Source organism: Pangasianodon hypophthalmus, chromosome 7, assembly GCF_027358585.1.
Source record: "Pangasianodon hypophthalmus isolate fPanHyp1 chromosome 7, fPanHyp1.pri, whole genome shotgun sequence".
Taxonomy (NCBI): domain Eukaryota; kingdom Metazoa; phylum Chordata; class Actinopteri; order Siluriformes; family Pangasiidae; genus Pangasianodon; species Pangasianodon hypophthalmus.
The window spans coordinates 9041931-9068538 of record NC_069716.1 but is presented as its reverse complement, the minus strand read 5'-3'; the positions used below and the strand labels follow the sequence as shown (position 1 = coordinate 9068538).

The following is a 26608-nucleotide window of genomic DNA, read 5'->3' as shown; positions in this document are numbered from 1 at the left end:
TGCTAAATGTCCAAATCTGAAAACATAGTGTAATACAGTGCCTTGCATACCCTATTTGAATTTTTTTAACATTTCATAGGGCCTTTCGCACCGTGGGAACCTTCTCATAGTACCTGAACTAACTACCTTTTTTGAGAACCAAATTAGCTCCTACTCCGGAGCAGGGTCTAACCAGCACAACTGGTACTATCCGTGACGTAAGTAGACGTTGATTGGCCAAACGCGTACGAAAACGCCCTCATCTGCCATGATTTAAAACGCAGTGTAAACATACTGTAGTGTCAACTTATTTCGCAAGTATGGAGAACAGCGATAGATGGACGCAAGACACAACAAAAACACAGCTCCGATCACAGCGTCCTCCATTCTCCGGTTGTTTCCGTTGTTCTTCTTTGTTTCCGTTGTTGAACGCCGAGCACAAATGACGTCGCTGTCGACCGGCTTACGTCACTTCCTAGTGCCCACTGTCGGTGCGAATGCAACACTTTAAACTTTACTGGGAAATCGTTCGCACAAAATCGCCCAGTACTTTAGTACTGTAAATTTAGTTCTGGAACTAAAGCGGTGTGAAAGGCCCTAATATTACAACCTGAACTGAAATGTAGTTACTTGGGATTATATTATGAATCTGCACAATAATATTCATATTTTTTTATTTTTACAAATCAAAAGTGTAAAAATGTTGTGATTGCATAAGTAATCAGTTATGGAGGGACTAATACAACCAACAAATGTCTTCTTTTTTGTTTAATTTAATTTAATGGTTAAATTAAGTTATGTCATAAAAAATATTTTGCACCTTCAAATATCATACATACTGTGTTAAGCCAGTTTTACACTGTGCGATTTCTGTGCATCTAAAGATTACTATTTGCCACACTGTACAAGATAATCCAAATCCCAAATTCTGTAACAGAATGTGTGATAACATGTGCTCTCCATGTCAGATGCAATTAAAGAAGGACTTCATTCTGCTTATGTCATCAATAAGCGTGACTTGGGCTCATGCAGAAAATAGGGTTGCATACATTTCAAATGGATGTTCTTTATATTCTGCTTTTCCTCACATAGACAAGAAATATTTATTTGGCTGCTCACTGCAGGAAGTTGTATGACTAAATGACACCCCAGAAAAGTAGGTTATGTCAGTTAATCACTGAAGGGAAACTGCATAAAGGACCAGGAAAAAGATCTGCAAGAGTTTGAAGATTAAATAAATTGCCCAAAGATCACCAGGAGGAAGTGATGCCTTTCAAGCATGATGGGATCACATCCCACTTTATAGTCAAAGATGGATAGAAGAAGAAAATATGTTGTGGTGGCATCTTGCCAAGTAGCCGCATGTTACATTGCTGAGACAAAAATTGTGCATTTCATGCTGACGTTTGTGTTTTATCTGTGGTACTGTGTAACTGCTATGAATTATTCAGGAGCTACAATAAAACTCTAAGGAATAGTACATGGTTACAGGAGTGAGGAATGTTAAATCCTGGGAGTTTAAGGGGTTAAACACAAATCACAAATCACTTGTAGTAAGCTTGGACTGGATGTGTTTTAATCCAATCGATTATAATTCCCTGACACAACTGTGCCAAATGGTACTATTGTGCCAGCGTGCTTTAATGCTAATGTGAACAGCTTCCCACAGTTGTGCTAGTGCATTCCAAACGGTTATGGGACCTGCCACATGTGCGCCTTTGATTTAAACTCACTCTCTATGAGGGAGAACAGTGACACAAAGGCCATGTTTTTCAACCCAAAGCACTCGAGTTTAATCAATTGCTTAATTTGAAGGAAGAATGATGGTGTTTTCCTTCATGGGCGAAGGACTGGTTAAACAGCGTGCCATGGTTGAGCTACTACACAGACTGCAATGTTGACACAGCAAGACAGCGCAGATGTTATGAAGTCTGAGTTGTCTGTACTGCTCTCTCTGCTGTCCAGTGAGACAGGAGAAGTGCTGGCCAGGTCTCTCAAGGGCTAGGAAGAGTTCAAGACCTCTGAGTGATGAGGAAAACAAACATCATGCTGTATTGGCAGGTGCTTCCAGACAGAAGGCATTACAGAGAGTTTTGTTCCCCTGAATGCTAATGGAAGGTGCTTCCTTCTATATAATACACATGTAGTCGTGTAAACATTTGAAGCATTGCATTATGTATTGATATGTTAATAGTCTCTGGTTGGATTTACTTAAACTAAAATCAGTACAATATAGGCTAGAGGTTTGTACCTACTGTAATAACTGCTGCTATAATCAAAAAGACTTTTCTCTGATTATCCCGGGACTCCTATTCTCAATATACACACACTGAACATTCTTTTAACACACTTAGTAACGTTTGACTTGATAGCATTGTAGAAGAGTAAAGATTTATAACCTCACTGTCACCTAGAAGAGGAAGAGTTCCTTTCGAATCTAGTTAAGCTGGAGGTTCCTCCTTCCTCATGTTTTCTCAGGGAGTTTTTCCTTGCCACTGCTACCTGGGGCTTGCTCTTTTGTTAACTCACTCTGTAAAGCTGCTTTGTGACAATATCTATTGTTAAAAGCTCTATATAAAATTGAACGGAATCGAAATGAATTGAAAAGCATGGAAGCAATAATGTCATATTTATTCATTATTGTATTGTGTTTAACAAAAAAATCTATATATTAAAATATTTCAGCGATTTCTTCATAGTTTAATGTATAATATATTACAAGCTGTTATCTTTGTTGATAACAGTTCCTTATACTAAAGGTAGTATGTCTCATTATCTCTCATGCTATTCTGAAAATCATGTTTGTGTATTTTTAATAAACTGTTCTAGAGGACAGCTTCCTGCTTGTTTTAACTGAAACTGCCGACTAGTCCTGAATATTCATAAGCAGACGCACGGTGTTCATTAATATTCATTACGTGATGGGTTGGTTACAAAATGTGACCAGTGAGGATAGTAAAGAAAATGAGAGAAAAGTAAATATTTTTTTAAAGGTTTTTTTTTTATTGCTGTTTAAGAAGAAGATGCATTTTGCAGGTCAATAGAAGCAGACAATTTCTTTGAAATCAGTGTTTTGTTCCAGACCTGAGCAGGAATGTACTTTTTCATTATTTAATATAATGAAAACCTGCGTTGAATCAATTGCTTGCAATAATACTGACATTTTGCTGATGCCGTCCTGAGAGAAATGCTCTGCTCTGAGGATAAGGAGTTGGAGAGCTCAGAGGAGGATCACGGAAAATATTCCCTCCACTTTTGACAGAAAATTAAATGGACATCCTGAAATGTGAGCAGTGACACAATCCAAAATGTATATAAGGTTTGTGTAGCCTACAGCTGCATTTGCATGTGAAAACAGTCTGGAATAGCACCATCAGTTAAACTTCTGGGTGATTTATTTTTATCTGCAGCATGGTATTGTTGGTCAGAAACCATATTCATTTAAAGACGGCTGTGCAGGTAACTGGTTCAAGCTATCATAAGAATGTTAATGAGTTTGAATTCAAAGGAAACTGGGCTGCCACTGAGAGCAAATAACCAGCTCAAACCGTATTGACCATATTTTCTGGTGTCTCATTTTCTTTTGTTTTAGTGCTGCCTGGTTGTCATCATTTCAGTCTGCCTCACATCACTAATGCTTGTGTGGCTGAATGAGAACAAATTCCCACAACCACACTCCAAAATCTAGGGAAAAGTTTTCCCAGAAGAGCTATAAAGTCAATGGAGGGGACTAAATCTGGAATGGGATGTTCAACAAGCACATGGTTGTGATTGGTCAGGTGTCCACATACTTTTGGCCATATATATTGGTAGTAAGGCCACTAGTCAAACATTGTAAGCGAACTAGCTACAGTATCTCATATGCTCATTTTATACTCCTGTGTCAGCTTGGTTCGCTAGCTAAAGTGGAAGCAATAGCCAGTGACAAGTTGATTCATGTGTTGTGACCAGAAAAGTGGAACTTTTCAATGGTGGTGTCTCATGCACACATGCAATGCATTATCGGGGTCAAGCTAGCTTGCCATATAGCCTGCCGCTCCACATGATGCTTCAGCTGGCTGGTTTAAAATGAATGGTGATGAGCAATTTGTTGCCTCCCATGTGAAAAGTCATTCTATTCAAACATTCAAATGGACATTTTTTAGCACATATTTATATGTTTTTAGGAGCACATTCCTCTGATCAACTATGGTTCAGTCATAGCTATAGAGGATTAATAGTCCCAAATATGTTCATATACTAACACACTTGCAACGCTCAGTTTTCACTGATACAAAGCTTTCATGTGTTACACAGATGCTGTTTTATATGCCATCATGAATAAGGTAGATATGGTGGATAAGTCCTTTCTATAATCCAAATTATAAAATGATGCTGGAGCCACCTCACAGCTTTGAGCGGAGTTGTGGGGAATTTTGCATATTCTCCCTGTGGTCATGTGGGTTTCCTCCAGGTTCTCCGGTTTCCTCTCACTGTCCAAAAAAATGCAGATTAGCAGATTGGCTATGCTAGATTGGCCCTACATGTGAATAAATGTGTGAATGTGTATGTGTGCATGGTGCCCAGCAATGGACCTGCATCCCATTTGGGGTGAATTCTCTCACCCAGTATTCCTCGGATAAGCCTCAGATTACATCACAACCCTGACCTGAATATGAATGAATGTGTGGTAACACACATATATACAGTATATTTTGTCCAGTGATGATGAGTTTATAAGTTTATGTACAAATTATGTGGTTTTGCCAGAATTTCTTCCTCTACCCAGACTCTCCCAGGCCCTTCCTTGCCTATCCCTACTCTCACCGCCTCCTTACTCGCCCCACATACACTAACTTGTAAGAAAAAGTTTGTGAACCCTTCAGAATTGCATATAATATTGCATTACTCATACTCAAACACATTGTCTGAACTGATCACACAAACAGTACTTATTCTTTTCAATACCGAATACACCATTTATACATTCAGAGTCTAGGTTTAAAAAGTATAACAACTTGTCGGAAGGCTAATTGGAGTCAGGCACTGTGCTATAAAAAGGCACACAAAGTCTAGGCACTGACACTCTGCTCTTCTTAAGAAATATATTTTCTTATGAACCATGTCCCAATCATAACACATTTCAGAGCACATTGTAGTTGGTTTGGGGCTGCTTTGCTGCCTGGACAACTCAATCATTGAGGGAACAACAAATTCAAAACTGTTTTATGAATATTTACAGGAGAATGTTAAGGTAACAATCCATTATCTGAAGAATAATGAAAGTTGGGAGATGCAACAAGACACAATGGAATGGTTTAAAAAAGGACATATCTAATGAGCAAGCCAGAGTTTGAGATTCTACAGCATGAGCTCAAAAGAGCTGTTCATGCAAGAAATACTAGAAATATTGAATTGATAAAAATTGAACTGAAATAGTGTTGTAGCAAGTAAAACAATTCTCCTTACAGTGGTGCAAGTGTTAAGAGCAGCTACTGGAAACATGTGGAGGAGGTTATTGTTGAAAAAAAAAAAAATCACTGGTTTTTGGCTGTGCATGTCAGCTCATGTCACTAGCTATTGCTTTCCAACAGTCACTGTAGCATGTTAGACTGCCTCTGTGCCTAAATTTCAGGCTTATGGCTCAGTTGGAACCTACATTTTTTGTTAAGGAAATGAGGATGAAGTGTACCTTTGGGATTATACAGTAAATAGGCACATATAATTGTGTTTGGATTGCTTGTGACAGTGCAGCAAAACACAATGAAACCACTGTATTACAACTAACATAACCATCTTTGGACATCAAAGGATTTGCTAAAAATGGTTTGTTGATATTTCAAAATACTAAATATTTGGTGTTGGTTTAAATTATTCTGTAATTACATTATCAGCTACAATTAGGTTAAGCTGGTCTCCTACCTTCCAATGTGTTCCACAGTAGTATTGTTTGTGACAGAAAAGGCAAACGATGCCATCCTGTTTTGTGGTTGTACTTATTATCTTAGAGATCTTAAGAAGAAACACTTACCTCTATCTGTATCGTAGAGGTACACGAACTTCTCCCACCTATAATAGGTCAGGAGACTTAGGACGGCCCCCTTTAGGGGCGGGCGCATCTGGATGACGAACTGGACATCAGAGTCGATTGGATAACTGGGCGTGATGAAGGAGGTGTGGAGGGCACCACAGAAGGAGGTCAGCGTGTTCATGGACTTCTTGTCATAGAAGCCGAAGATGGCGTAGACTCCTCTGGAGAACTGAGAGCAGACTGCAATCAGGGCAAGAGGAGAGGGAGAGAGAGAGAAAGAGACAGAGAGCGTTAGCTAGTTATAAAAACAAGGACAAAACCATTTCCGAAACTATTTACACAGAAGTTCTTTCGGCAATCTGAAAGACTCACAATAAAATGTAAGTGAGCAAATGGCATAGGAATAGGAATCAAATGACATTGGTCTAAAAATCATGTGAATTAATCTGCACTGTAAATTTCACTCATTACATGGATATGAGGGAAGAACTAATTCTGGCACTAAAAACTCATCGGTAGACTTTTGCCCTATAGCAAGAATTGGATGATTGCCTGATCAACTGTATCTAATCATCCCAAAACACTTGAAGCAAATGAATGCAATTATGCACATCTCTGTGAAATGGTATCCAATTTGACACTCCAATTTTTAATGATTTGTTGACTAATTTATTTTAAACTTCAGAAATGTATTCATCCGTACATCTTAACCCATTAACAAAAATTGAGCCAACTTCAGAGACCTGACACAATCTGGTCAAAGAAAGAGAAGAAAAGCGATGAGCAGGACGCCCACTCTGACCTTGACCATGCACCCTTCGTTAGCTTATGTGAATCTTAATGAATCTACAATTCTGAGGCCATGTTGTTAGCTCTGCTGTGTTGGTGATGACTTGCTTAGGTCCACTACACTGTTACTTCCAGCTTTGAAGCTCTGCCTCTGACAGACTGCTGCACCCCTAGTGTGAGGTGTACACATACATGCTGATATATCACTTGGCTTTGTGTGTGTGTGCTAACAGTCCTACATTAGTGACAGGCTGAGAGCAGTGGGTACACGCGTGTGTGTGTCTGTGTGTGTGCACGCAGCGGCTCACTCCTTGAGGCGTTTCTGACAGTGCCTCAGTGCTTTTACCTCAGTTTACTCGTAATTGGGGCCAGCACTGGCATAGCCTCTCTCCCAAGAGGAGCATTGTCGACTGACTCCTTCCCTTCAGCTGTTCTGGACTTATTAGACTAGCCTTTGAACAAGTGCATGCTACTCCGATAAATATGTCTCTGCTTGCCTGCTGCCTTGCTGTTCTGATTGAAAGCCCTTTTTTGTACTAGCCTGCCTTTCCCACTGACCATCTGGACACTTCCTTAAGCTTACATGCTCTTCAGGGTTTAGCACTTCTCGTTTTCGAATGCCTCCCTGTTCAGATTGTATCTGGGAATACTGCTTGATTGCCACTCTGGAGACTGACTAGACACGGATGTTTGCTGTCACCATTGAGAGGGGGGCCATGCCAAACAATTTCTTTGCTCTTCCTGCCATTCTTCTGTGTAATTAGGAGAAGATTGATATAAATGTCAATTGGGGAAAAGAAACAGTCAGAGGCTTGTTACAAAGTCCAAGCCCTTGGCTCATCATTTTGCATAAGATATAATAAGTCACATTTTAATAATGTGTGTTTATTCTGTTGATATGGTGTCATGGTTTCACAGATAGTTACAGTGTATGATCAGGGGGTTATTTTACACCAATTTCCTTTTCACCAATCACTCTTTCAGGTTTTAATGACAATGGGCCTTATTTATCAAGCTGGATATTAACAGATTTATGCATGAAGCGTTCGTAGAAGCGTTTACATGAGTAATTTGCTATTCATAAAAATCCTGTAAATTCTGAAAAAAGTTTGTATTCTACTCCTGCTCCTGAGTAGGAGGAAAACTTGACTGACTTCAAATCATATAATTTGCATGGATTACTGCACTTTTTTATATGGAATATACTGTCAAATTTAAACTGCCTATTTTATTATATTTACAGCATTTAGCAGATGCCCTTATTCAGAGCGACTTATGGAACTGCTTTGGAGTTTTGATCAAAAACACAACCTCATGCTAGTTCACCAGGTCAGGAACTCAGGGAATACCTTCAAGAACATTTTGTTAAAACTAGTTGTTTTATATTATTGCCATTAATTAAAGAATAGCAAAAAATAAAGAACACAAGGCAACACAGACCCATGAATTAAGACAAATAAAACAAATCATTCAGTTATAACAAAAGAAATGGTGCCTTATAAAAGCACTTGTGCCAGTCTGTCTGCGCATAGCCATTTAACACTGCTGTTTAAATAACTTGTGGATTTTTGTAACATACACAAATTTCATGAGACTTTTCTTAATACGATGTTTCATACTAATGGCATTAACTAGAAAGAAATAAGAAGCATTATATATGAAAAAATCAAGAATGCAAGCCAACATAAATCTATAAATGATTTAAAACAAACAAGACTAGTCATTTAATTAAGATTCCTGCTATATAAAAGGAGGATGGGTTTTATACTCCCTACTGTGCTGTGGACCATTCACTTTCTGTGACACATGCCACATTCATTTCCTGCTTTTCTAACATGGCATCGCAGAGGGCATGAGGGATTTCTGCCCGAGAGTTACCGAGACAGTTTGCTATGAATAAAACAAAACCCAAAAACAATTAAATATAGAGGTTTCTCTGTGTGATGTGCTTGGTGTCCATGATCACTTGGGTACAGAAGATACATATTTTTTCCTCTGTTTTCATGTCAGACTTTTCACTTCATTTAATTCTAATTCACCTTTTCTGTAATTTGGCTCCAGATTTTGGCCTTTCAGGTACTTTTATGCTGTTAAATATAGTTTTATTGGTCAAATGACTTCTACTTCTGAGGAAGTCTGTTTTTGCCTTTCGCTCGTCATTTCAGCTGTTTGAAATTAGCCTTTTATGGAGTTTTGTGTGTGTCACTAAATGCAAATCAGCTGTGCTGTGCTGTGCTGTGCATGCACCTGGTAATATACAGATGATTGGCATTAATCAACACATGCATATGAGTATGAAGAGTTTCTTTTTGCTTTTGTAAATCTGGCAGAAAAACTTTTTGACTTTTAGATTGGGCTTACACTTACACACAACTTTCCTGAAAGATAAATGAGGCACGGTGTAAGCGTTTTTATGAAAAAGTCGATCTCAGAAATATCTTTTGGACTGGACTATCTGTGGAGGTGTTTTACATGTGGAGGTGGGGTAATGTAATTATTACTGGAGTATCTCTGGGATTTTAGTCCTGTCTAATTCTGTCATGTCAGTAATTTTTAGAGTCTGGAATTTTAAGTGTCTGGAAAGATTATACCATATTTTACCATCTATAAAATGACCAGTAGAAATAACCCTAGGTAATATACTGTATAAAGTATTCAGTATAAAGACACTCCAGCAAGTGCTCTTATATATCATCTCTTGCCAAAACCAAAATGAAACCGAGTATTGCCTGAGTATTTAATGCAGAAGAATAAAATATAGAAGACGTTTAAAGAGACTTGCAGACTTGCAGAAATGATGCTTCCAGGGGTTTTATGTAAGGTCCTAGCACAGGTCTAGCCTACATACATGTTATGGTTATGTGGCCTACTAATGATCAAGCACAACGTGCATGGCCATGCACCCTTTTTTTTGTATGCGACAACCATGCATACATCATGAAGATACTCCCATCTCTGTTTTTTTTAATATAAAGATTGCTTATTAATTGTGAATCAATTGTAATTACTACAGATGCTATTTAACAAACATACGTCCAGAAATTTTCTCCTTCAGAAAGAAGAACAATTAGTGGATCTGATACATTTTTCCTTTTGTGATGATTTTCACTTGTCCTGCGTACCAGCTACAATGAAGGCATAACCAAATGGTGTTGAAATGATAGGTCATTAGATGTAGCCATGTCCCATAGACAGACTTTCAGCCTGATAGAACGTAATCACAGGTCCATACACTGCAGACGTCTCTTGCCTGCACAATCATACATGGCCTGCCACAAAGGGAGCACGCAGCTGGAAATGTCAGGGCTGATTACCTGGCTTTTCCTGTCTCTTATCTCCCTCCTTTCTTGCCCTCCTTCTTCATGTCTCTCAGTTTATCTCCTATGTCCTGTCGCTCTTGAATTCCATCACTAATAATTTATTTTTTTTCTCTGGAGCACTGAAACAATGTCTGAGCAAAGTCATAAGTGCGTCTGTAGAGGAAGAGAGCAGCTGGCTGGAGTATGGCATTTGCTCTCCTCATGTAAAGATGTAAAATGCTTCAAACCATTTACTCCAAATGTCAGCAACGAATCTGACAATCCCCCATTCAACACAGCGGATATGACCCTTTGAAAGTCATCCAAGGCATGTTCTGAGAACATTCTGCGGAAAGTTAGCTGTCCCTGTTTATAGATTTTCTTTTACACAGTGGGTTGAACTAAACTCATTATATGACACTGAGTGGCTCTGGGTGGAGATACATATGCTGTATAGGTCAAAATAAAAAAAAAAAGATGTCACATAGAAATGTAATTTAACAAATATTTATATTGTGTTTTTATTGCTTTCATTCAATAATGTCCAACTGAAATGTCAGGTCATCCAGCTTAAAAGATTTTCAAACCTTTTAGCTATATTACTTGGATGACTATGAAAATAAAATGTTTATAAATATCTAGAGTATAAAATAAAACTATCTATCTATCTATCTACACTGCAAAAAAAACCTCACTGAATTTACTTAATTAAAATGTGTGATAGAATTGAGTTAAATTAACACAATTTATTTTCATACATCCAACATGATTTGATCATTTATCTCAAAACCCTGAATAAAACTGAACTCTGTGCTCTCACCTGAAAAGAGGATCAAACCCAGATTGCTAGCATTCTGCAACAGCCACGTTTCACGTTGCAGTTGTGTTAATTTAATACTATAGTTATAGTTTTCTTCAGTGCCAACATCCTGGCGAGATTTCATAATGTAATTGGTTTAAGTTAATACTATGGGTATTGATTGCACTCACTCTTCATAATTCAATCTAGTATCTATCTATCTATCTAGTTTTCAGTGAAATCTAGTTTTCATTGTATCTGTCTATCTATCTATCTATCTAGAAATAACTAACTGGAAAATAACTCCTAGCGTATTTCATGCTTACCTGTGAGAAGTTAAGGACATGGAAAACAAACCTGAATAGTATTTCAAATTAAATGTTATTTAAAATACCATTCTGAATTGTTTTCTATTACATAAAAGTATATGTGAGTGTTCGAATCTCGACAATGTCACAGCCGTCTGTGGCTGGGAGCCAAGGGAGCAAAATTGGCCATGTTGTCCAGGTGGGAGTGATAACATTAGTCTCTTTCTGTCAATCACATTGATGCTAGCCAATCTTGGACATCTTTGAGCTCATGTATGTGGAAGACGGTAGACAGCACTTTGTTCCAAATGTGTTATGCTACCCTGTGATGCAACATGAGCAGCAGTTTGAAAAGATGTGGTTTTTTGGCTTCACATATCTCAGAGGAAGCATGTGTTAGCCTTCATGCTGTCCAGATGGTAACTGTCATATGATAGTGGGAATTGGCAGGTGACCAAATTGGGAAGAAGAGGGGAAAACTGATGTTTTACTGTATTACAATGCAAATCCTTTTCTCTGTGTCCCGTATGCCAAACACATGATTTGCCCAGTGCAGTCCAAGCTGTTATTAATCCACTACTCTCTTTCTGACATCTTTGTGTAATGGATAGCTCGGGGGGGGGGGGTTCAATGTATTCCATGTCTCTGACCCATAGGTTCTGACTCACTACACCAGTCCAGCAGTCTACAGATGAACTCCCAAGCACAGATACACACATCTCAGCTCTTGTGCAGATCTCCTCTGTGACCCCCGCCCTAGCCCCTGCTAGAAGGACATGCCACCTCCATGACGCCGGCACTCACAGCAGTCAGTGAACCAATGAACCAGCTGTCAGATTTCTCACAGCCTCTCACTCAATCTTCTTAGAGACATGCTGTACCTGTCTCCATTGGCAGCATGCCTTCTCAATATAGCCTATGTCTGGGATAGTTTAAGGAGCTAAAATAAGGACACTGTGTTTGCTGAAGTGTGTGGGTGAATAACAGGGGTTGAAATGATGAACTGTGGAAACACTTTGTCGGACTATGGACAAAATGTTACAGCAAACATCACATTTCACTGGCACTTATAAGTACTAAAAGGTGACTAATGCCAGAACTCATAATGCATTTACTAGTGACATGATCATGCGGCCTACAGGCAGTAAACAGCACCAAGCAGAACTTTCAGTTCTTATCAGAATGCAAGGCTAATCATACCTGTTGCATAGCTGTCAAGTGTCTGGCTAAAGCACAGTTTAGCAGTTCAAAGGTTTGTCCTCTGGTTATGATTTGGATTGTGCTGTAAGTTTTGTCACGTGTGGTTTGCATTCTAAGTGGGAGAAAAGGGTGCCAGAGATCCTCTTTTTGTCATTTGCTATGCAGCCAGTCAACTGAGCATCTGCATAGCTGCATGGTAAATTCAGGATTCTCTTCCAGGCATTGAACAAGGGGAAGGTACATAGGTACAATAAGACATGTGGTTATTATTTTGTTTAAGCTAAAAATACTGACTTTCATAGATAAAAATGATTCATTCATCTCCAGTAAGCATTTTATTCTGGTAAGGGTCGTGGTACATCTGAATCCAGTCCCAGGAACACAAGGAAGGAATACATCCTGGATGGGATTCCAGTGCATTTTGGGGTACTATGCACACACATTCACACAATTATTCACATTTAGGGGCAATTTAGAGTCACCAATCCAATTGATAGATTTTTGGGAGGTGAGAGGAAACCCAAGAACCCACATGGGGAGAACATATGAAACTCTACACAGACAGTAACCTGAGCTCAGGATCGAACTGGGCAACCTGGAACTGTTAGGCATCAATGCCATCTGCTGCACCACTGTGGCACCCAGTAAATGATAGGATGCCAATTTAAAAACAATAAACAACAGTTATCGTGACAACTTTGTAGCTTGCTGTTGACAACACCAGGAATAATTGCAATAATAATTTTAGAAGTAAAGTGAATTAGATGTTAAAGTGTATCTTTTATGTTCTCAGTGCTTCTAACTTCACTGAGGTATATATGGTAAATATGCTGACTTTCACTGAATAAGCCACCTGAACAATCTTAAAAAGGGAAAGATAATGAAAGAAAAAAGCAGAGACACATTTCTATTTAAAAGCAGTCTATCTGATAGATGGTTTCCATGATTACCAAAACAATTACTACCTCAAGTCTCAGCCACGGTCTAAGGAGCAGCACTAGTGATAAATTTTGAATTTAATGCCTCTGCAGAATAAGGCTTTCTCACAGGGAAATGGAAGATAAAGCTGCTTTCAGTTTGGTACAGTAGGAAAATGGAGTTAATTGATACAGAACAGGACAGGTAGTGTCGCAGTTTTTACGCTGTGACAAAAAAAAGGAAAGGCAAGCAATTAACTGCTGTCTTCACCCTGCCAGAGGAGAAAGAAAGTGCTGTATTCTAACAGAGGAAGATTTAAATAATAATGTGTTGGTGGAAAGTGGAATAGGCAAGGGGCTGGTGAACTGATGCTTGAATATTGCAGTGCACTGTATATTTTTAGTTACATTATGGTGTGTATGTACTGCAGTGTTTTTAATTGAATGGCAATTTTACACTAATAATTTACAGCAGCGCTGCCAGGCAGTTACCGTAATTAATATTTACTGCATTCGTCCTGTAACGTTTTTACAGTTATGGCAGATTGTACTGTATTTTTATAGGAATATTGGTAACAATATAATACACGCAAAATCACTGCTGCAGTTTTTCTGCAGCAGTGATTTTGCCAAATACACACCTCAAAAAAATTAATTAAAATAGAGTAAAATACGTTTATTAAAATAATAATTTCTGTAGCTTTTCCTGAGTAGCTAGGCAGTTATCTGTGCTAGTGAAGTTGTCAGCAGGGCCTAGCTAACATGATGTCACCTTGTAGCTGTTTATTTTTGATTACAGTCTAGTTGCAGTATGTATCAAGAATCTTATGGTTAGACCATAAGATTATAGTTTGTGTTTATTTATTTATTTATTTTTAATTTTTAAGAGGATGCTGCCATCTATATGGATTGTCTATTTAGACTAATTAGGTGCTAACGGGTCTCCTGCATAGCTTTACCCCTGTTTTAACTTGTTTCACTTAAACTATTTCATGTTATTGAAGCAGTGATGTTTTGTAAAATTAATTTTTTTTTTTTTAATTTTAGGAAAAGTCACAGGCTCCTAAGAGGTTTAATGGTACAAGTGTTCTCCCTGTTATCTGGAGATTTGAATCCCAAAGACCGCATAACCATCCATGGCTGAGAGTCCAAGAGCACATCATTAGCAATACTGTCTAATTGGAAAGATAGCATTCATCTTTCTCCATCAAACAAACACTAGCCAATCACAGACGTCTGTTAAGTAATGTATTGAAAAAATTTACAGCAGTCTGAAAAGATGTTGTAGCTGGCTTCCTGTGTTTCAGAAAAGGCATGCATTAGTCCTCCCAGGTTGTTAGCTGTTGTGTGATAGGGGAGAACTAGCTAGAGGGTGGTGCATTTGATCTAATACATGGAGCACTCTTGGCTACAAGAGTGCAAAGTTACAACATTTTCTTGTCTAGCTACTCTTTTTGTCACTCAGTATGTCACGAAAAACATGTGTTCTTGGTGGCTGCAGTTGGTTTAACTGACTCTAATAGGAATTCTCCCTAACTGGAAACACAAGTATCTGGGATCAGTGGTCTATCCTGAATTCAAGGCAGGCTTTTGGGGTGAAACCATTCATCCAGTTGAGGCACTATGAGCATGTAAATATTTCTGACATTCCTTCATACTCTCAGCAGAAGAACATGTCTGAAGGACATTCATACCTCTTTTCCCCACTGAGGTTTATGAAAGGGTTTGATACATGTACGGCTTATGAAATTCTGTAATTGGATTTCCAGACAGCTGTTGACAAAGTCTCCTATGAGCACCTAATCCCCAATCAGCAGTGCAGAGCTTGAGCATGTTCCTGGAGCTGAATAGAAAGCAACCTAAACAAGTAAGAGGTGGCAGCCATCAGAAAATGGCAAGACATAAGCCCATGTTTATCACATTAAGTGAAAATTTTCTCATTAAAAAGCCTGATCCTGAAGCAAATGTTGTCCTTCACGACCCCGACAATAACAGCTAAAGCACTGTATAGACCTTGTCTATCCTAGTAAGCCACTTAGAGTAAAATTTTGGTAAAATTGTACTTCTATGCTTAGGTATTATAATAATATGCAATGTATTTATAGTCTTTAGCTGTAATACTTCTGTTAATTCCCAAAGTATTTAAGAATGGTGTCTCAAACCAAGTGACAGCAATGCATTTTCATAGTCAGTATATAGATATACAGTAAATACGACAATTATACGGGTGAAAGAGGTAGGATCCAAATAGGGGATCTATTCTATCACAGAATTAATCACAGATGAAATAACACTAGTATCATGACTAATGGTGGATAATGAATAATAACGGTTGAAAGAAATGTAGACATAGTAAATAACTAATTCAGTAGATATTCCAGCTCCACAGTGCTTTCAACCACCCTGTGTTTACGCGCAAAGCACACACCATTCACCATCTACTCTTGTGGTGCTGACGCTAGAACAACCAGGGAATAAGCAATTTCAGCCACTTCGCTGCAAGTCTTAGCAGGAGTCCACCTGTGGAGAAAGCTATCTATATCTGATACAGCTATACCTAGATTTCATAGGTGGCCATAGCAACCATCAACCATCACCTTGTGGAGCATACATGTTTAGTTTACTTAAGATTACTATAAAAAATATTAAATCTATTTTTTAAGCAGCTTGATTCTTGTAGTCCAGAAATTGTGATTTGTTATCTTGAGACTTCATTAGGTTATGTGCATGAATTAAATGTTAGTGCGCAATATAAGAAAAAAATTAAATGCAAAAACAATGGATGTGCTGGATGTGCTGGATCAAATGCTATTTTATAATCTGATGAATAATGATGGTGGAAGGCAGGCATATTATTAAATTAAGCCAAATTTGCAGCGTTTAATGGGGAAAATTGCAATTAGGACTGTTCATATAGTAAGATATTGGTAATATAGCCTACTGGAGCCTACTCGATTTTATTTTAATGCTTTCCATCCTCTCATTCATATATCATCCTATTAGTCTTATTTTATTTTTCACTTTTAAATTGTCTCTTGCTTTTATGTTACACTGACAGCAAAGAAGAAAGAGTTATTTCCTTCTTTTCTCCTTGCATTCCCCTGATTTGTTTGTGCTTTTTCTTGTGTTGAAAAAGCAGTGGTCTAGGCCTTATTGAAAAACCCTGGCTCTGACGCTTTCTACTCAGAAAAACGTGGCAACCTTGGCGGCATGAACTACGCACATGTGATTTGCATAATCTAAAAGGGAAGCACAAAAAAATTTAAGCAGATGAATAGACAAAGTAGAAATGCATGCAGATTTACTTGTATAACTAATGACATATAATAACTTTTAGACTTTAGTCACCACCTCTGAATTAATGTTTGAATTCTATTCCTTTAACTGTAATTGTATAAGTAAGAAATTTTTGCATACCTGCCCTGGCTGTAAATCACTCTTACTGAATCTTGTGAAGTATTAAATATTGACTGCAGTGTCATGCATGCTGCATACCAAAATGCTTAAGAGAGATATCATTTTTCTTAAAGTATACTGCAGTGATTAATCTAGAGGCAGCACTCAGTCATAAGTAGGCCTTTTTTTGATAACTTGGACATGCACAGTCTTGAACATACACATTTTGGCATGTACAGAAAGCAGCAGGCTTCACTCCAGCATGTGAACTTCTGCATATCACAACAGACTCCCCGGAGCATGAGCTGGAGAGAAAAGAGAACCTTAGCAGAGCAAGACCTTGAGGGAATATTTAAGGAGGGCATTTTCAAATAGTCTATTCTCCTCTGAGTAGCCAAGCTGCAGTCTGAGAGAGGCCATTTTTAAAGGGAGAGCTGCGAGCCGTGGGTGGTGTGTTTTTCGGCTGGGTTCAGCACTATGTAGAATGAAACAATGGCAAGCTCAGAAATAACACCACTCAGTCTTCCCCCGCTCTCTCATGCTCTCGCCCTCCCTCACTCATTCTGCATTCGGAGAGCCGGATCGCTCACAGCACCCACGTACCCATCCATTGCACCCTCCTCCACAGCACCTCAGCTAACCTATTTGTGAGTGGATGGGTTTCAGCTGGCCTAAATGAAAAGCTTGTGAGCCTTCAGTGAATTGCTGCTGTCTGTGTTGAACCAAGGAAGGTTATATTGCGACATCTTTATTACCTCTTGAAAATATTACATTTCCATGAGTAAATGTGTATTCCATAATAATGATATGTCCAGATTCTGATATGCTCTTTGGAAGATATTTTAAGATAGCTGATGGTACATGGAGGTATTCACAGCAGCTCTGATCAAATGATATGCCAGAATTCATAACTGGTAGCAAAAGATATACCTGGTCAGAAAAAAAGTGCATTGTTTGATTATAGGCGTGAAATTTCAAACGTATTGAGGGTTGTTTCTCATATTTTCTGCTCAGAACAACCAAATAGGGTATGGGTGGGAGAGAGTGGGTGCTTTAACCCTGAAGCCAGTTTTTTTTTTTTTTTTAAAGAACACACTCCTCCTCTCAGCTTCTCTCTCTCACACATTCTCACTATCACACATGCACTCTCTCTTTTTTTAAATCACAAGAAATCCACTTTCCTATTTCATCTTCCAGGAGCCCTCACCGAGAATGTATAATGTGGGAGGAGAGCGGGGGAGTGCTAGCCTACTTTATCACAGACTAAGGCATGCCAGCTCTTCATCACGATGCCTGTATATCTGAAGGCAGCTTGGCATTTCTTAGGTCTCATACTGCTGTTGGACTGGAGATACTACTTCTGGGAATGGCCCTTGGAGCCAAAACGCAACTGAATGTGTCACAATTGTGAAGCTAGACGGTTGTCAGTGGGCATCTGGTCAGAGCCAAGGGGGGCTGTTCCTGTCTTATTTGGTCACTGCCATGCATCATCCTCTGCCAGAGCTGCATGTGTGTAAATGCCTCAATGCAGATTTCTCAACATGGAGCCTGCTAGGTCTGCTGTGGCAACTTGATCTCATTAAAAAATCATAAGAAATCCAACAAGCAAGAGAGATTTTGTAAGAATGAAGTCATAAGAAAAGTTATACCCACTAAACCCAAGCAAATTCTCATGAACTTGCAATAGAGAGACAGTAGACATCTACAGAGAAACAATACCAGTGGGCTATTGGGAAAGACAGAGGGTGGGGGTGGGCAAAAAGCTGACACAGTAAGAAAAAGAGAGAGAGAACTGTAGGTAAAGCGAGAATAGACAATGTGAGTAAAAAAAAAAACCTAGGTCATGTACGTAATGGAAGGAGACACAAGGTCCCCAAGGGATGCTTTCTGGTTAATCCACTTGTGGCTACCAGTGGGAATACACATGCAATAAAAGGCACTAGCATGTCTGCAGCTAAACCATAAACATTTGAATCTATATGGAACATTAGGTTCCCATCCAGACATTAGAGAAATATAATTTCAATCTGAAGCTCGTACGCCACAGAAGTCAGTGCCAGGGCACAAAGATAAGCCACTAAGCTAAAAAAAATACACCACAGATTCTTACATAAGCAGAACATTTCCAGCAGATCCCTATTGTTTTTTTTAATTTATTTATTTGGTGTTGTATTTTTATATTACACATCCAAAAATCAAGCAGTGCAAAGCAGGCATCCTTAAGGCATTAAGCCAAAAATCTCTGGCCATTATTTTTTTGCAAGCTGTTTAACAATCCAATATGGCAGAGGAACTAGAGTGATGAAAAAGAAAAATATAAGAGAGAAAGTCACCTGATGAGAACATTTTAGAATATTTTGAGACACGTGAACTGTCACGTGTCTACACCCACTTGGATCTCCCCAGAGGATCCACCCGCAGCTGTACATGCCCATGTGTGAGCTGTCACAGATGACTGCTCAAAGCACTTCCAGAGGAACTGCACGAGAACACACATGAGAGAGAGCAGACAGCATGCTACCTGTACAAGCGTTCATAACCACATGTCCAGTGACAGACGTGTTCAACAATACGCAACATTCACAGAAGTCTTAAGGACTGGAGCAGCTAGACTGCTTCACAAATCCATTCATTCAACGGTGTGGAGAAAATCAATTGGATGTTGAGGGAAACAAAAGGCAGAGCTGATATATAGGCTATACAAAAAAGACAGTCGATAATAAGCAGCAAGACTGAAAATGCTGAATTTCACTGTGAGCTCATAAAAAATACATTTTTGTTTCCTTGTGTATCATGTTTAGGCAGTGGATTTTGATCATTTGTTCTGGTCTATCTGAAACTCAGTCAGTGATCAATGGCAAATTATGATCTCTACTTGGACAATACAACTTTAACACACTGTGCTGTACTACCTCCAGTTATTTCAGCTTGCAGCATTGTGGTTAACTTTAATTTCAAACCACTTAAATCAGTTACAATTTTGTTTCACTTTGCAGTTTGGTTAGACAAGTTTTTTTTTCTCTCGCACTCAAAAACTTACAAACCATGTGTGGACAAATCAGTAGACCATTACCTATGTGCAACATGAAGACAGAACACCACAACTCATAGCTGAAATGTTCACTAACAACTTGTTGACTTATTGTTGAGGATACAAATGAAAAGTGCTACATTAGAAATATTTTATTTAATTAAAGATGATAATTATCAAATAGTCATTTGTTTCCCTTAGTCTCTATTAATGCACTTAACTAGCAAAGTATCTCACCATACGTTATGTTACCTAACATTTTAGCCTTGTCAATTAGGTTTCCGGGCAACCAATACATAGGACTGGGTAGTATATTGGCATTTTACTTGCTCAGTGGGCTATATAATGAATTTGTCAACCCCTGTGTACACACATGAAAATGGCAGGATTGCTCCTTATTGCTAGGCTTCTAAGCATATTGAGTTTTTGTGGGCCAAAACTGTTTTTAGGCAAAAGAAACTGCTAACACATTTATAATTACAGTGCATCTGAGGTAAAGGTACACTGGCTTGCTGTATAGGGGAGCTGAAAGCTCCAAATAAATTAAAAATACACTGCATGACTAGCTTGTTTGTTCATGCAATTATCAAATCAGACAATTGTCTAACTTCAGCACAGTGCATAAAATCATGCAGATACATGTCAAGAGCTTCAGTTAATGTTCACGTCAAACATCAGAATGGAGAAAAAAATGTGATCTCAGTGATATTGACCATGGCATGGTTGTTGGTGAAAGTCAGGCTGGTTTGAGTATTTCAAAACTGGATGATCTCCTGGGATTTTCATGCGCAACAGTCTCTAGAGTTTACACAAAATGGTGTGAAAAACAACAACAACAACAACAACAACACCCAGTGAGAAGCAGTTCTCCTGGAAGAAAGACCTTTTTGATGAGAGATATCAGAGAAGAATAGCCAGACTGATTGAATCTGACAGGAAGTATACAGTAACTCAAATAACTTGCCTTTACAACCAGAAACACTTGATGTGGATGGGCTACAACAAACGTAGACTGGACAGTTGAAGACTGGAAAACAATACTTGGTCTTTTTCCAGTCTTCTCCTTTCCTTTCCATTCTCATGAGATTCTAATCAAATAAATTGTAAACGTTTCCACTCTAGTCTACAGTTTTTAAACAACATCCATACTTTGGAGTTTTAAGCAGAGGGAATGTTCACTTGCTTTCAAATAATTTCTGTGGAGCCACAATTAAAATCTCTTGTGCTGTTCTCACAATCAGACTTACAGCATGGACATGAATCTATACAAGGACTAGGAATGTATTTAAAGGAAGGTGTTAACGCCAGGGCACTATGGCTCTTTGGTAGGCCTTTGTGGTATTTTACATCCCATCAACAACACTTCTCAGAAAGCTTGACCATGAACAATGGAGTGGTCGTTCTGCAGTAGATTAGGGTAGTGAAAACAATACCAGCCTGTTAAATGCACCGCGAGACACTGTTCTGACCTTGCGAAGGACAATGAAGGCAATAGACAGAGCCAATAACACGCTAGTGGAATCATAGCAGAAATAAAACACGGTGTGTTCCAGAAAATGTTTGAATCAAGATGTATACCACAATTTGAAATGGAAAGATCACAGCTTGTCTGGCACTGGGGTTGATTGAGACCAATCAAGGAAATTGTGAAGGCTTTGTGGATATGACTTCGAAGGGAAAAAAGAAGAGGAAAAGAAGTGATAGAGGACCTCTTAAAATGAGTAGTCTGTACACATATACTTCCTCTCCAAGCAGTTTTATAATAGATTTCTTTGGCCACTGTTCAAGCGTAAATAAAAGCAAGCAGATTACCTCTTCCCAAGGTGCTCTGCTTTACTGATGAATAGATGTCAATAATGAGTCACTTTCATTTGTTCGATAGCACACCCCGTGCATGCACCACTAAATCTGAAATAAAGCAGCTGCTGCTTTGAACTGAGGTGCGTGTTGCAAGGCTAAATGAGTTTATATGGGTTTGTAGAGGTGCTTGGGGTGAGTTCTATTTATGTTCAGGGATTATTTGTCTCTTCATATCATCAGACTGATAGCATCTTCAATAAGAGCAAAGACTCCAGTCATTTTATGACTTAGAGATTGTTGCCTGTGATTTAAAGGGAACATGCTAGAACACATTGTTGCAGAAAAAAAGGAACAGACAGAAAATATGCATCATTAAAAGGCTGTCAAAGCATCCTGTCTTGTCTCAAAATGCCCAGTGCCGTCACTTGAGCTGGATGAGGAGGAAAAGGCTGCTCTTAAAAACACTGCATTGGAGACAGTTTTGAAAGCTGTTGTTTTATCAAACAACATCTGTGGAACTGTCGTCGCAAAGCAAATAGGGCCTTTGACAGCAGACTGTTTTCTCATTTCTTAAAGAACCCTGAAATTCTGTTTAATAATTAATTTTATATCAGTTTCTGAAGGAGTGAGTTGTTTGTTCTACAACCTATTCCATTTCTCAACAGATCTTCAGTACAATCCAGATTTTTTTGGCTTGGAGTACAGGGATAGATTCCAAAAAGTCCAATGAGGAGAACTAACAGGACACATTTTCTCTAAAAATGAAAAAGGCTGGGTGGGAAGGATGGCATACGTTCTCTCCCCTTTCAGTCCAGAGACACTAGCCAATCGTGGGCATCCGTGAGCTCATGCATGCAGAAGGGGGTAGAGAGCAACTTCCTCCAAGTGTGTTATGCTGGCCGAGTGACATAGCATGAGCAGCAGTCCGAAAAGATGCGGTTGGCAGTTTCACATGTCTTGAAGGAAGCATGTGTTGTATGAAAGGGGTGAGCTGGGATTTGTGGGAATTGGCCAAAACTAAATTAGGGAGAAAAATAGTGGGAAAAAATTAAAAAAGAAAAAAATCAAAGCCTGTTCTTGAGTCAAATGTACAGTCATTTTAATTTGGACAAAATTACAATTTCAGCCAGCTAACAATTAGCATACTTTGACCACAAGTGGCAGATTTTGCATTCTTGGAAGTGAATAATAGTAGTACTGCAGTACTGATTTTGGCCAGCATGGTGGCGCAGTGGGTAGCGATGTTGCCCCACGGGTTCAGGATTTGATCTTGAGCTCAACTTACTGTCTGTCCGGAGTTTCCCATGCTCTCCTCATGTCTTTGTGGGTTTGCTACAGGTTCTCTGGTTTTCTCCCAACTCTCAAAATATGCCATTAGGTGGATTGGCTAGAATAAATTGTCCCAGGGAAACACCAGTTGCACAATACACAATAATCATTCACACCGAGCGGCAATTTGGTGTAGAAAATCCACCCACCTGCATGTTTTTTGGAGGTGGGAGGAAGCCAGAGAACCCAGAGGAAACCTACACAAACCTGCGAAACTCCACAGACTCAATAAACTGGGCTTAGGATTGAACCAGAGACCCTGCAACACAACCCGCTGCACTACTGGACCAGAATATTACTTTTTTAAATGTATTTATTTTTTTATACTGTACCCTTCAGGGCGTTTATTACAAACGGTATTACATGGCATAACACTATTAGCAGACCAGATGATTAGAATTTTATTACTTTTCCTGATGCTGCTGTTTGATCATTTAATGCTTCATGTTTTGTGACAATTTTCCTGTTTTTGCTTCATTTTACGTCTAAATATGCACACTCAATATGGAATATAAAAGAAGTTGTTGCTGAAAGAGTTGCTGAATTAAAAATCATGCTGTTGCTTCCTCTTATGTGTTTTCTTTTTCTTCTTCCAGGTTTTTCAAAGTGTCACACTGCTCTTCGCTTTTATGTATAAGCCTATTACCTCTACCCTTGAACGCTCTTGCTTTGGAAAAACATGTGCATATTAAATGTACTTGTGTCTGTACCATTCAAGCCCCTCCTTCATGGCCACCACTTAGAGAAGGTTAGCTAGAGGTCCTTTTGCTCATTTTCAAATGGCTCTGATTTAATCAGGAATATGTATGACTTAATAAAACCACCACACAAACAGATTACAGCTGATTACTATTAAATGCTAACAAGGTAGAACGCTTAGTAATACTTACCAATAACCTTTTTATTTAGGGTAATGGGATGTGACAGATTCATATCAGCCAGTTAGTGACTAATATCGCATTTTATTTTTCACCGTATATAGTTTCAAGAGAAATTAAATAATTAGCAATTCACAGACACCCTCTGTGGACCCCATGTGGAGACCTCACAGGAATTTACACCAGTGGTTAAATGAAAATTTTATTTATTTAACGTGATGCATGCAAACATTTTGTTAGACCGGACTAAATGATTGCATTAGTATTAGGAAACTATCCATTGTCATAAATGTATGCTTTTAGCATTGCTTAGGCATTAAAAAGAGGTAGCTGTACTGTTTAAATGATTAGTATTTGGTCATTTGACATGCTGCTATCCTAAAAAAAAGGTGGTTACTTTTCACATTGTGTAGTTCCTTGTATTTTTCACATATATAGTATTTATTTGCAGCAAAATTGGCCTGCCCTCATTTTTAGGGTAGCATGTCCTCCTTCTGAGTTGCTATCAAATAGTGCAAATGTATTATTAACAGTTTCTGTTGTGTACAGTATAAAATCACTGGTTTCACTTGCTTTTATATAGCAAACCAAGTCAAAGTATATTTTCTGCATCTTGGCTCAACACTTAAAATTGCTCTCACTGGAGACATTAACATGAAGAATGCAAAAAATTAAATATATATAAAATAACCTTCAAACTGTGTTTCAAAGCAGCCAGTGCATCAAGGCCACATACTGTAGGAGTGTAGCAGCAGGAGTGTTACATCAGTGTGGTAGTGTGTGTGTGTGTGTGTGTGTGTGGGCAGGGGAAGGGGATGGGGGTGGGAATATTGTGGTGTTCATCTTCTCTGCATCTGTAGCCTTGGAGCAGCTGAGCCATGGCGTGACCCAATAACCACACATGTTTGCCCTGAAGACATTTCTGCTTCCTCTCCCAGTCACTGTGAGAACCATCAAGCTACCAAAATCAAAATACTACCATTTTTTCACAAGGCAAATCAATAAAATCAATGCATTCTGATTACTTCTGTTATACCTTCCATCCTGCCTTCACTAACCTAAAGGTGAAAAGCCTGTTATTTAGATACACAATATGGTACTGCCTAAGCCAAAATCTTGCAGTGGTCTGATATTCTGCCTTTGAGTCAAGCCATGCTCAAAATACCAATGTGGCTGTCGATCAAAATAATAACCTCAATCATACACTATGTACTTGGACTTGTATTTATTTAAGGTATTTTTAGGAAACAGCTTTGCTGGTAAGCTCTTCTATACTCTCGGGGTACTAAACTGTACCTTTCCTTCTCAGTGTAGTGGTACCTTCAAGGCTACATCTTTTGCACCTTTATTATGGATCTTTTACCTAGATAGGTGCATTTAGTGTACTAGAGGTGTAGCACAATTCCACTAGCTGTATCTGTTAACTCCATTTACCAAGCAGCATCATAGCCTACAAACATGGCCGCCAAGGACTACACTTCCCAACCCACACACTCACTATCACGGTCACGGTCTCCTGACTACTGATAACACTCACCTGTTTTCAATCACTCACATGTAAATACAGACTCCAAACAAAGCACACACGCATACATGCACACACACGCGACATGAAGTATCAAGACTTGTATCTCATGTGAGTTTGTCTGATTTCATATATTATTTATTTATTTAAGTTCTGGTTTTTTGCCCTTCTAACTCTGACTGCCTGAGCTTGTGTCTGTTTTTGACTTTGCTATTGTCTCAAGTTGTGGATTTGTTTGCCTGTCTTTTTGAAAATAATGCATTTCCTGCAACTTCAGCCATCTCTGCCACCTGACACAAATATCCATATCTGTATCTGTATTCAGATTTAAATCTGAAGTGGGCATAGCATAAACCAGTTTTTTTTTAATTGGTGCCTAAAATATTCTTTAAACACTGCAAAGTGTGTTGTGAACATGTGATATCCTGGCCATCAGCCAAAGATGTTTTGTTTGCACCAATCAGGAGTATTTTCTTGGGTCTGTTTCCCAAAATATAAACTAACTAGTTAATTTAAACAACTGTAATGACCAGGCAGTTACTAAGGATGAAGGAAGGTATCACATGAATGTGGCCTTTCTATGCTCCATAAGCTTAATATCTGACTGCTCATTCTGGCCTGCATGAATGTAAAACCTTCCTAGGCACATGATCCTAGTCCTCATGCATGCTTTTCCAAGCTTTTTTGAAAAGGGAGGGGGGGAAAAAATTCCTATATCCTAGAACACATTATCTGTTCTGTCTGAATAATATTTGTATTTGGTTACAGCCCTATTGTGTACCTTTTTAAAGCTTTAATCTAGAAATGAATTCATACATTTATGTATCTTACTGTTAAATCATTTTTTAAAGGAACACAGTATCTACATTTCCAGATGAAAGATACATATTATAGTAGAAAAGATTCTTGAAGACTCTTGGTGGTACTACCCCAGTGACAAGGAAAGGTACAATTAGTACTATTTTTCAGTTTATAGCCTATATTTTGTTCTTTTATTGACATGCAGTGTAGAATAAAATACAAATAAAATTTGTATGAATAGTTAAACATTTCAACTTCATATCAGACTTGCAAGTTTGTATGAAGTATTATGAAAAGGTCATTCTTTTTTTTTTTTTTTTTTTTAAACTTAATTCAAATGAAATCAAAATGAAATCCAACATCATTTGTTTCAGTGCATTTAAATTTCTCATGAGATCCAGTTTGAACATTTAAGATTAGGATGAGGAATGATGGTAACTTTGCAATGTTTCTCATGATGTAATTTACATGAAATCCAATGAAATCTCTTTTACTTATTAGAACATTTTTAGGTTACTGATCACTTTTGCATTTCCTGCATTAAACA

General features: G+C 38.5%; 1 protein-coding gene and 1 long non-coding RNA gene across 8 annotated transcripts in view; one reads left to right on the top strand and one right to left on the bottom strand.

The window, feature by feature from the left end:
* The window catches only part of gria3b (glutamate receptor, ionotropic, AMPA 3b), a 128823-nt gene that overhangs the window by 84054 nt on the left and 18161 nt on the right, over positions 1 to 26608 (bottom strand). For all 6 annotated transcript variants that reach the window (XR_004578416.2, XM_026940431.3, XM_026940428.3 and 3 more), the window contains exon 3: positions 5990 to 6229. Coding sequence is in view for 5 of the 6 variants with exons in the window: in XM_026940431.3 (XP_026796232.1) it covers positions 5990 to 6229 (240 nt within the window). In the remaining variant the exon portion in view is untranslated. The remainder of the gene's footprint in view (positions 1 to 5989; positions 6230 to 26608) is intronic.
* Positions 18486 to 26608, top strand: part of LOC113542737 (uncharacterized) — a 34188-nt gene continuing 26065 nt past the window's right edge. Inside the window, exon 1 of one of the 2 annotated variants that reach the window (XR_003404339.3) lies at positions 18486 to 25371. This is a non-coding gene — a long non-coding RNA (uncharacterized LOC113542737). The remainder of the gene's footprint in view (positions 25372 to 26608) is intronic. The other variant, XR_003404340.3, reaches the window with a different exon arrangement.